The 12128-nt window shown below is 44.0% G+C and overlaps 2 protein-coding genes across 21 annotated transcripts in view; one reads left to right on the top strand and one right to left on the bottom strand.

Annotated features, from left to right (window-relative positions):
• SNX3 (sorting nexin 3) overlaps positions 1-12128 on the bottom strand; it is a 1122685-nt gene that overhangs the window by 743524 nt on the left and 367033 nt on the right. The window lies entirely within an intron of this gene.
• ARMC2 (armadillo repeat containing 2) overlaps positions 1-12128 on the top strand; it is a 219665-nt gene that overhangs the window by 206163 nt on the left and 1374 nt on the right. For all 9 annotated transcript variants that reach the window (XM_050789125.1, XM_050789130.1, XM_050789127.1 and 6 more), the window contains 4 exons: positions 1179-1301; positions 1625-1738; positions 3787-3919; positions 4572-4732. In XM_050789125.1, coding sequence (XP_050645082.1) covers positions 1179-1301; positions 1625-1738; positions 3787-3919; positions 4572-4732 — 531 coding nt within the window. The remainder of the gene's footprint in view (positions 1-1178; positions 1302-1624; positions 1739-3786; positions 3920-4571; positions 4733-12128) is intronic.

The raw sequence follows: 12128 nt of genomic DNA, 5'->3' as shown, positions 1-12128 counted from the left end.
GAGTCTGGACACTGAGTGGGAGGCAGAGACAAAAACCCCTAAGGGCCTTATGTGCTAAGCTAGAGGATCAATTATTCTTGCATCCAGCACTCACTATGTGCCAGGCACTGTTCTAGAAGCTGGGAATGCAGCCATGAATAAAACAGATACATCCCTAGGCCTCAGGGAGCTGACATTTTAGGGCTGAAAGACAAACATTAAACACATATATAACATCAGGTGGTCATATGTGCTATGGAGAAAATTAAAGCAGGGTAAGAGAAAAGAGAACAGGTACTATTTTAAATAGGGAGGTTACGGAAAGTATGTCCAACAAGGCGGCCTCTAAGCGACTGCTTGGAGGACGTAAGGAGTGAGCCAAGTGGCTAACTGGGAGGAGAGTATGTTCCAGAAGAAAGTTCAGCAGTGCACGGGTTCTCAGGCAGGGGCATGCTGGCATATTCCAGGAGGCCAGGAGGCTGCTGTGGTTGACCCTGGTGGTCTGGGAGTAGGAGGAGCAAATGAGGCCAGAGAGGTAAGGCCTGGAGCTGCCAGGTAGGTCTTGTGGACCAGACAACGTGGACTATTCATGGGTTATGAGGTGGGTGGCATTAACTGACTTGCTTTTAAAGGATAACTGTGTTGAGAATAGATTTAGGGAGGCAAAAGTGGAAGAAGGGAAGCCAGCAAGTGCTGAGAGATGAATTAGGGGGTGGTAGAGGAGGCCAGAGGTGTCTTCTAGAGTTCATAGTCACGGACAGATCATGACCCCAGGGCCATTCTGTTAGGAGGCGGTGTGCGAAGTAGGACAAAGACTCCAGGGAGGAGCCCCTGGGAGAGCCTGAGAACCCAGAAAACAGGCGGGAATAGAGATGGCTCCGCTCACTGCCATGTTGGCCCCTTTGCTTTACTTCAGACGCAGAGCCCAGATCAGCCGGGCTTTTCCAAACCTCCTGGCTGCAAGGATTGAGTTGACAGTATCCTCTCCGCTCTGGCCAGGAGCTGGCCCTTGTATTTGGGGCATTTCCGTGCAGGAGGAGTCGGGGGAAATCAAGTGGTAAAGCTGCCTCTCCAGGGCCTTTGTAGGGACCCTGCCATGACAGCAGCCTGCTCCTGGCCCTGCTGTTGCTGTAGTTACAACGTGCTTGGTTCTACTCCTGCAATGGGTCTTTGACTCCCTTATCCTCACTTCATTTCAGAATACAAGTCACTTGATGATTGTGAGGAGCTGGTGATCAATGCTACAGCGACAATCAACAATTTATCTTACTACCAAGTGAAGAATTCCATAATTCAAGACAAAAAGCTATATATTGCTGAATGTAAGGTTCAGAGTCGGATGTGGATAAATGAGTGCTCATTTGAGGTTTCGATTTTATTAACTAAACACAGAGCTGGAGACATTACTATCTTCTGCCTTCTGGTACAAAAATGTCTTACTTAGAACCTGATGATTCTAAGAAATTAGAATATGGGGAAACTAGAAATGGGAAAAATTAGTTTCTTAGTTCTTGCTAAAGTCCCTTACAGTTTGTATTTTATTATCATTTTAAAATTATCAGTATTTAGTATGATGTTGATTTCCATTAACCTTTAAGTTAAAACTTAAATTCACTGATTTAATTTCTCTGGTCGCCAAATCCAGTGCTCTTAAAGCTTCTTGTCAGTAACAACATGGATGGAATCCTGGAGGCTGTGCGTGTTTTCGGAAATCTCTCCCAGGACCGTGATGTCTGCGATTTCATTGTGCAGAACAATGGTGAGTTAATGACACTAGAATTCATAAACATTCACTTCTTGCCAATAATCAGCGGAGTGGTTTTGGAGCTTGAGTCATTACAGTGTTGTACTTGTTTCTGCTTTGAGATTTGTAGAGCTCTGTGTTTAAGGCTCCTGGCTCAGGATGCCAAGATGGACCTAGGCAGTGTTCCCCTCTCCCTTGTGAATGGCCTTCTGTGCACCAAGATGGGGTGTGTGTATGTCTAATGGGGTGTGTGTATGTCTAACAGAAACAGTGAATCTTGAGTCATCACTTCTGTCTGGGGGCATATTCTCAAGAAGACATTCTCTTTTATGTACTAGAATATCTATTACATTTTGCTTATAATAGCAAAAAGTAGAAACAACCTAAATGTCCCTCAACAGACAAGAGGACAAATTCATTATGGTATATTCACGCAATAAAATGTTCTCTAGCATTCAAAAGCAATAAGAGGATATATACAGAGGAATGCCATGAATATAAGTTTTAAAACATACAAAACTATCTTGGGTATTGCTTCTGCATAGGTATTCATGTAGTGATGCTATACAGTATAAATAGTAATTGGAAATAGTAAACTCCAATTTAAGACAGGGTTCAGGCTGGGTCCAGTGGTTCAACCCTATAATACCAGCACCTTGGGAGGCTAAGGTGGGAGGATTGCTTGAGGGCACGAGTTTGAGATAAACCTGGGTAACATAGTGAGACACTGTCTCTACAAAAATTAAAAATTAGCCAGACAGGCACATGCCTGTAGTCCCAGCTACTTGGGAGGCTGAGGCAGGAGGATCAGCTGAGCCCAGAAGTTCGAGGCTGCAGTGAGCCATGATTGTGCCACTGTCCTCCAGGCTCGGAGACAGAGTGAGAACCTACCTCTGAAAGATAAAGATTAAAAATTAAAAAAAGACCGCATTCACCTTTGGAAGGAAAGGGATGTCCAAAGATTATCATTAGACCTATAGTGTTATTTATTATCAACAAATAAGAATTGTTTATATTTATTATGCACATGCTGTTTGGAATGTAATGTTTTATTTCTTAAACTGAGTGGCAAGTACCCACATGTTTGTTGTATGTCTCAAATATTTTTGTATGTCTCAAATATTAGTATACTTTGACTCTTTGTATGTCTCAAATATTTCATGTAACAATAATAATTTTAAAAATATAACTTCCATGTTCGTAATGGAAAATTTCAATAATACAGATATAAAAAGCAGCAGCAGCAAACCATGCTCCAGCTCTCACTACCTACAGATAACTGCACATTTTGCTGGGCACTCTTTAGCCTCTTAAGAGCACATATGTATGTGATGTTGCCTCTGCCAAGCTCACTGCCCAACCCAGTCGACAGGGCCGGGGCTAGAACAGGGCAGCCCCTCTCAGGTGCATGCCCCATGGGAGGAGGCAGAATGCACACTTCACTCACTCTTCCCCAACCCTTTGCTCAGCATCTGCTGAGGGATGAGAAAACAGGACAATCGGTTCCCAGTTGCATTTCCTAGGAGTAAGGGAAGCTGGTTCCCCAGAGGCGGGAGCCTGTGCTGCCCTGCGATGTCCCCACACTGGAAGGCCTGCCTTGCCACAGGTTGGTTTTCAGCAGTCTGAGTCTTACACGTGGCCCTGGGAGACTTCAGGAATGATCCCACCGGGAGCCAGCTCCCCGCTCCAGGACTGTGTATTTAAAGACAGTTGCTGCTGGAGGTTCAGGAAAACCCTTGAGAACAACTGGCAGTTAGATGAGTGTCACCTGTGCTCCCTCGTGTCCACCAGCAGGGACTCTTTCACTGCCGTGGAGAGGCAGCTGCTGCCTGGGTCAGGTGTTGCAGTATCTGGGGAGTGGGGGAGCCGGCTCTGGGAGTGGTGGGTATTGGGGAACCCACTGCCGGGTGATGGATAAAGCCTTAGGAAGAATGAGTTAAGTCCCTTAACAGGGATTCTGGGTTTGCAAACCACTCCCCATTTCCCCTGTACCATCTGTAAAACAAGAGACAGCTGGGAACCCTGGGCTTTTACTGGGCTGCATTTGCGCTCTTCCCTCGTAGTCCACAGGTTCATGATGGCGCTGCTGGATGCTCAGCATCAGGATATCTGCTTTTCTGCCTGTGGTGTTCTCCTCAATCTCACTGTGGATAAAGACAAGCGTGTCATCCTGAAAGAAGGAGGTGGCATTAAGAAGTAAGTTTCCAGGTGTAGGGTACTGACTCGGGATCTGAAGGACATCGTGTTCTCGGGAGCTTGGGTCCTCTCATCATTCCTGTGGGGCAAAGGGATTTCAACATTGGGAAGCCCCTAAGCTGAGGCTGAAGAGGGAGTTTAGATTCCACTGGCTACTTAAAATGGTGCAGAAATAGGCCGGGCATGGTGGCTCACGCCTGTAATCCCAGCATTTTGGGAGGCCGAGGTGGGTGAATCACTTGAGGCTGGGAGTTCGAGAGCAGCCTGGCCAACATGGTGAAATCCCGTCTCTACTAAAAAGACAAAAACTAGCTGGGCGTGGTAGCGCATGCCTGTAATCCCAGCTACTTGGGAGGCTGAGGCAGGAGAATTGCTTGAATCCGGGAGGCGGAGGTTGCAGTGAGTGGAGGTTGCAGTGAGCCGAGATCATACCACTGCACTTCAGCCTGGACAACAGAGTGAGACTCTGTCTCAAAAAAAAAAAAAAAAAAGGTGCAGAAGTAGATTATTGCTACTTTGTAACCACTTAATTTTATAAATAAGGATTTTAAGTGATCTCTGGATTATACTTACGTATCACAGAAGAATAATCATGCTAACAATATTAAAGACAGATTCTGACCTAATAACTTCTCAATTTGAACTTTACTAGGTTAGTGGATTGTTTAAGAGATTTTGGTCCTACTGATTGGCAGCTGGCCTGCTTGGTTTGTAAAACTTTATGGAACTTCAGTGAAAACATCACTAATGCTTCGTCATGTTTTGGAAATGAAGACACCAACACACTCTTACTCCTGCTCTCATCATTTTTAGGTAAGGCTCTTGACTATGGTGAGTCTGTGAGTTTTATCAGAGTGTGAGATAGTTTTTTTCTGTGACCTGTTCAGATAAATAGTAGTATGCATTTGGGTGACTATATTTCTATAAGCAACAAGAGTATGTTAAAGATTACTATAATTTGGAACTATCTGAAGAGGCTGAATGCTATTTACGATGGGGACAGAAGGACTTTCAACTCATTAGATACAATCATGATTTCTTCTGTGGCTTTTTTTTTTTTTTTTGCATTTTCTCTAAAGTGCATAAATATAAGACCTCAGCATAAATGTATTTCTCTTGTTCAAAAGCATATAGACACTGTTGTAGTTGAGAAAATAGGGCTAAAAATGGCTAAAAGCTACTCAATTAAGTCATGCTTTTAAATGAAGCTGTACGTTTTAATTAGCTACGTTAATTGTCATGTGAGTGAGGGCCTGTGAGACTATTTGGCATTACAATGGGGTTTATATCCTTGAAAGGAAGGAAATCACTGATACAAATCAAAGGAAAGAAGATTGTTTCTTTCTTTGCTTGTTGCTCTGTCACCCAGGATGGAATGCAGTGGCGAGATCACTGCTCTCTGCAGCCCTAAACTCCTGGGCTCGAGTGATCCTCCTGCGTCTGCCTCTCAAGTAGCTGGGACTACAGACACATACCACCATGCCCAGATAATTAAAAAAAATTTTTTTTTGTAGAGATGAGGTCTTACTATGTTACCCAGGCTGGTGTCAAACTCCTGGGCTCAAGCGATGCTCCCACCTCAGCCTCCCGAAGTGCTGGGATTACTGGTGGGAACCACCTTGCCTGGCCAGGATCATTTTTTACATTTAAAAATTTTTTATAATTTTAGAATAATTTTTTTCCATCCTGGGTTAATTCTAAAAACAATGATTTGGGTCAGTAAATGAGTGTTTTTAATAATCCTTTTTCCCAAATAGAGGAGATGTACCCATCACTGCCCAGCCACCATACTGGATCCGGGAGGCCATGTGGAAAGGCTCAAGGTCACTCAGAAGCCATAGGTGCTGAGTTTTTAAAGTTTGAGTTCAACTTCTCCACAACCTGAGAAAGCTTAGACACCTTTCCTTTACACTCCTTCACCAACCAGAGCAGAGGCTCCCAATCCTAGCTGCATAGCAGACTCACTTGTGGAACTTTTAAAAACACAGATTCTCAGCCGCTCCGAAATGATATGTTATCATCTCCAAGATGAGGATAATTAATGTCCAGCTTGCAGGGTGATACATGAGCAGATGTGTACAAAGAGCCTAAACACAGTGCCGGCCACATAGCAAGTCCTCAGAAGGTGGCTGACGTGCTCTGGAAACTTAAGTGTTGTAACACTATGCCACTAAGCAGGAACTGGAACTCAGGAGTTGTTTGAAAGAATTGGGTGTGCTAGGTCGATGTGAAATTTGGTTTTTCCAGGTAAATATAATTTTGTATATGTGTTTTAAAACGATAAGGAAAAAAAGTAAGCATTTTCTTTTAATCATTGAGCTTCACAGTTGGCTCCATGAGCATTAAACTGTCTCAGGTTGTAGGAAGCAGAAATGTATGTTCAGGTTGCCTTAATTCAGTTCTCGATGGTGGTAGAGCATTGAAATCAGCCGTGGAGTTAAAAACCCCCAAAAACCAGAAACACCTTCCCGGCCCCAGCCCTAGGAATTCTGATTCAGAAGCTCTGGGATGAGGCTGAGAATCTGTGTTCAGAGTTCCCCAGGTGAGTCTGATAATAACTAGGATTGAGAGCCCTTGCTCTCGTTAGCAAAGGAGCTTAAGGGAAGAGTGTACAGACAAGAAAGAAGCCAGGAAACAAGATACTGCTCAAAGCCTCCCAGAGAGCCAGTCAGGAGCTGGGAGTCCCAAGTGACCCCTCAGCCGCTGGCGTCATGAGCTCCGCCCCCTGGGCTCCACCATTCTGGAGACGCAGCTGTGTTGTGTCCGCTGTTAGGGAAAGAATTTTCTCCCCACTTACTCCCTCTAGGCTCCTTCTAGATCATGGCTTCAGCTACCTCCAGGCTTCCACTTGCTGCCCTCCGTGTGTGTGTCTGTTGCCAGGGCACTTTCCTATGTCACCCACTCAGGGAGAAGATACGATTGGCTCAGTGAGTCACTGTCCTGTGGCCCAGGGCTTTCCTGCGTAGGCAGCAGCTACCCGGTGACAGGCTACGTGTGGTTTCCTTTGTTACCCAAGTCTGCGGCAATCAGCCATAAATAACAAGGATGGTGGGACTGTGGGGCCGTGTGGCACAAAGATGGATCAGAAGAAGGTGTGGGCATGGCTGGCTTCTCAGCAGGGGCAGTGTACCTGGAAGGCACTTCATTTCAGTGGGCCCTGCTGCCTGTTACAGTCACCTCTTGGTATCTGGGGGGATTGGTTTCAGGGCCTCCCTCGGATACCAACACAGATGCCCAAGTGTCTGATATAAAATGCCATAGAATCGGCATTTCACCTACACACATCTTCCTGCACATGTTAAACCATCTCTAGACTACTTATAATACCTACAATGTGAACGCTTTGTAAATGGTTGTCGTGCTGTGATTTTTATTTGTATTCTTTTTATTGTTGTTGTTGTTTCAAATATTCTCTATCTGTGGTTGGTTGAACCTGTGGACGTGTGGCCCGTGGATGCGAAGGGCTGACTGTGGTCCATTCCCAACTTTTCTGTAGCCAAATTGGACTTCTGGTCGTGCTTTTCCCACCTCTGTGCCTTTGCACATGTTCTCTTCCATATCCTACCTGCTCATCCCAATCTGCCTATCCAGGTGCAGGCCCTTCCCACATAGCTTCTCAAGCCCACAGTCATAGTCTAGTCATAGGAAATCTAGACTTCTTATATAGCAATCAATCATGAATTGTGGAACTTGTCCTGTAATTATCCTGTATTATTATTTTGTGAGTTTTATTTCCCCTTTCCAACTGAACCACCTTAGGGAAAGGATATTGCCTTATACAAAGAAGGTACTTGATAGCAGCATGTGGATTGGCTACCAATGGTGGTACCTTCTTTCAATAGTGCTATATCCCTTTAAAAGCATGTTTATTCTATTTTTGAAAGATCTCTCTGAGGCCATCAGCTAGGTGACAGATAAGGAAAGTAGATTTTAGGACAGTTAAGTGGCTTGCCTGAAGTCATACTGTAGCAAAGGCAGGACTTTCCATCCAAAAACAACCAACTAGCCCTGTGTTGCCTAAAACACCCTTACTCCACCCCACCCTTGCCGGGAGACTGTGGCATGGATAACAGCAAATAAACACAGCTCACTCAGGGAGCCAAGTCACTGTGCAGTGCATCCCAGGTTTCTCACGTGATCGAGAGCTCCTCTTCACGAACCGTGGGGACTGGGCCTCGTGGGCTGGGTGCTGGGCTGTGCTTTTCTCTCGGCAGTGGGCACTCAGACCCTGACTTCTGACAGGCTGTGTCTGGGCAGTGGGACTGCTGCAAGTGAAATGGGCATGTGGGTGAGAATATATTTGCATTTCAATTCTTTTACAAAGATAGCTAAGAAAACAAAACAACAACAACAAAAAACAAAAAACAGGCCATTTTGGAAACAGGATGAGCTATTAAATTACCGAGGCCCACGTTGAAGTATGAGCACTGTTTTTGGAAATACTGGTATGGCAATTTCTATAGTAATGTAAGTTACCTAACTTTTTCTTGCCAAGTGACTAGAAAAAAGGGAGAAGTAATATATCAACATCGTTGGAATGTTGACAGTCTTTCTGGAAAGTGGCTTTAAAAGAACGTGGTCTGAAACTGTCCACTATATTCCAGTTATGTCTTATGAGCTCATAAGCAGTGTGTTGATGCTGAAGTTCTTAGTGGTGTACTGAGCACTCCAGTCTACCATGAGCCCCTCTGCGGGGAGCTGGCACCTGATGACCATGTGTGCAGTTTATTGTTGCAAATGGGAAGTACACTAGGCTGTTGCATGTTCATCATAAGTTATGTAGCAGTGGGCACTTAGGTTTTGTGACAAGGGTAGAGTGGGGCCCCATGTTCAAGTTGGAGGATCATATCAACCTATGCTGAAGAGCTATCAGGTGCTTCTAGAACATTCGACAACTTTACCTTATAAGAGAATGGTCAGGGCAATGATAAATCCCTTAAACAGCCACCTGCTGCTGAACAGCTAGCTAGGAAATAGTGTAGTGAGTAAAGAAAGCTTTTATAGATGCTACAGGACACAAACTTCTAATAATGATTGTGTCGTAATGATCATTGATTATTGTAAGGTCTTTTAATCCTTTCTAATACTTTGCCCCAAATTTTAGTATTTGGAAGCATGCTGTGCCTAAAGAAAGCTTAAGAATGATTGGTTATCTAAATAAGCACTTTTCACACTGCAGGTTAGGAAATCAATTTAGTTGGTTGTGACCAGCATCTTTAAAAAATGAATTAACAAAGAAAGAAAATATCACAATATATTACATGTAGTAAGGACAAGTATTGTACTTGAAACATTTATTTGTATGTAAGTAGGTATATGTATACAGAGTCATGATGCAAAATACTTACTATGACGCACAGTTTCTAACTTATGATGATTCAAATCTTAAAAAGAATTAAAGACTGAGTGCAATGGCTCGTGCCTGTAATCCCAGCACTTTGGGAGGCTGAGGTGGGAGAATCACTTGGGGCTAGGAGTTTGAGACCAGCTTGTGCGACATAGTGAGACCCCATCTCTACTAAAAGTAAAAAAATTAGCTAGATGTTTGTGTTTGTAGTCTTGGCCACTCAACTGAGGTGGGAGGATCACTTGAGCCCAGGAATTCTAGGCTACAGTGAGCTATGATTGCACCACTGCATTCCAGCCTGGGTGACAGAATGAGACTCTGTCTCTTAAAAAAAAAAACATTGAATCATAGATCTAAATTTTTACTCAATCAGCCTCTGCTACTCTTTGCAGTACAAGTTCCAAAATTTAATACCCCATGTGATATGGCACTTTTAATGTATGTCACTGTATTTACTTTGAAACTTTAGACCTCATTTCTCTTACCTGTAGTTGTTTGGCTATTCTTGTTATCTTGTCTAACCCAATTTAGAATTAATATGGTTTGTGGGTGGATTAACTATAGGCTGGGCCTCAAGACAAGTAACATGGTCTTGACATTAGATTTTAAAAAGCCACACACCCAACAGAGATTTTGCTAAAACCACTAAATCCAACCAAAGCCCTGGGAGGAAGAAGGGACTATGACATGCACAGGCCATACTGCTCAGCCGCCAGCAGCTTGGGGAAGAAGGACTTCTACAACAGAATTCATTTTCTTTCTTTCCTTCTTTTTTTTTTATTATTTTTTTTTTGAGACAGAGTCTCTCTCTGTTGCCTAGGCTGGAGTGCAGTGGCATGACCATGGCTCACTGCAACCTCCGCCTCCTGGGTTCAAGTGATTCTCCTGCCTCAGCCTTCCAAGTAGCCGGGACTACAGGTGCCCAGCACCATGCCCGGCTAATTTTTTGTATTTTTAGTAGAGATGGGGTTTCATCATGTTGGCGAGGCTGATCTCGAACTCCTGACCTCAGGTGATCCACCGGCCTCAGCCTCCCAAAGTGATGGGATTATAGGCGTGAGCCACTGTACCCAGCCCATAATTTATTTTTTATATAACAGAATTCATTTTCTATACAACAGAATTTTATTTTTATACAGCAGAATTCACTTGTCAACAAGTTTAATGTTCAGAAAATCTGGAAAACAGTGAGTAGGAAGATGGTCTAGAAATCTGAAATCACTGGCTGGGTGCGGTGGCTCACACCTGTAATCCCAGCACTTTGGGAGGCCAAGGTGGGTGGATCACCTGAGGTCAGAAGTTCGAGACCAGCCTGGGCAACATGGCAAAACCCCATCTCTACTAAAAACACAAAAAATTAGCCTCGCTTGGTGGCACATGCTTGTAGTCCCAGCTACTTGGGAGGCTGAGAAACAAGGATCACTTGAATCTGGGACATGGAGGTTGCAATGAGCCGAGATCACGCCATTGCACTCCCGAGTAGACTCTGTCTCAAAAAACGAAATGAAATCTGAAATCACTGGGACTACCTGACTCTTTTTGTCCGGAAGTAGCCAAACAGGAAGAGCTTTGAAGGCACCAAACACTGCCTGCATTCTCCTCCCCTCGGGGCCCAGTTGTCTCATGGGTGGGGAGATCTAGGTTTGCTTACAGGGTCTCTATGGAGCTCCTTGCCGAAGTGTTTGTGTCTGCTTAGAGTTTATCTTAGAACTGCATAGTTGACCACTTGGTTGTGATGAGAGGAAGGTACAAACTGGGATTCCAGACTCCCTTATCTTATTTTGGGTGGTGACACTAACACCCCTAGTGCCAAAGGACACAGTGAATGTACACAAATATTCAGTATAGAAAATCTGATATCAACAGAGTCATGAAGCATTTTATAATAGGATTTTAATTGGCCCTATAAAAAAGTGTTGGCAGCTGGGCGCAGTGGCTCAAGCCTGTAATCCCAGCACTTTGGGAGGCCAAGGCAGGCAGATCACTTGAGGTCAGGAGTTGGAGACCAGCTGGGCCAACATGGTAAAACTCTGTCTCTACTAAAAAGACAAAAATTAGCCGGGTGTGGTGGCACATGCCTGCAATCCTAGCTGCTCAAGAGGCTGAGGCAGAAGAATTGCTTGAACCTGGGATTCAGATGTTACAGTGAGCCGAGATTGCACCACTGCACTCTAGCCTGGGTGACACAGCGCGACTCCATCTCCCCCCGCAAAAATAAAAATAAAAATAAATAAAATGTTGGCAATGTAAGTAACAACATCTGTGGTTGTTTTAGGATTTAGTGGTTACCATTTAAGAAGTTGGCCTCGTGTCACAGATGTAGGAAGTGGCAGAGCTAATCTGACTGGCAGGTCAGTGTACTTTTCTGAAGTCTGTCACACAGGGTGTGAGGCTCAACATCAACACATAAAATTGCTGTGGCAATGAGCACGGAAACCTCAGTGGCCATTTATCTTCCTACTTGGATTGAATATATGGTGTTCCCAGAATTCAGGATGCCCTTGGATTAGAAATCGAAGTTGTACTTTTGCATTTTATTCTTACAAGTTCTTTTCTGCATTATCCATGGGTTCACCTGGGATTCTAATATTCCTTAGGATTCCCAAGGCCTCCTAGTTTTCAGTTTTGGAGAGAGTAGGGGGTTGGAAGGTTGTCTTTTCAAAGGACTGCTTCCCTGCTGCTGTGAAGCCAGCAAAGTTCTGAGTTTCAGTAAAGTTTCAAGTGTCAAATTTAACTGAACTACTTTCCTAAAAGATTTCCTGATTCCTTTTGTATCTAACCTTTGAAGTAATTAACTTTTCTATGTACACATAAGGAAGTAATTCTGAGAAATTGTGATCGAACTTTTAGATACAAACTTAC

Source organism: Macaca thibetana, chromosome 4, assembly GCF_024542745.1.
Source record: "Macaca thibetana thibetana isolate TM-01 chromosome 4, ASM2454274v1, whole genome shotgun sequence".
Taxonomy (NCBI): Eukaryota; Metazoa; Chordata; class Mammalia; order Primates; family Cercopithecidae; genus Macaca; species Macaca thibetana.
The sequence above is the reverse complement of the archived record's forward strand: the minus strand, read 5'-3'. Positions and strand labels throughout refer to the sequence as shown.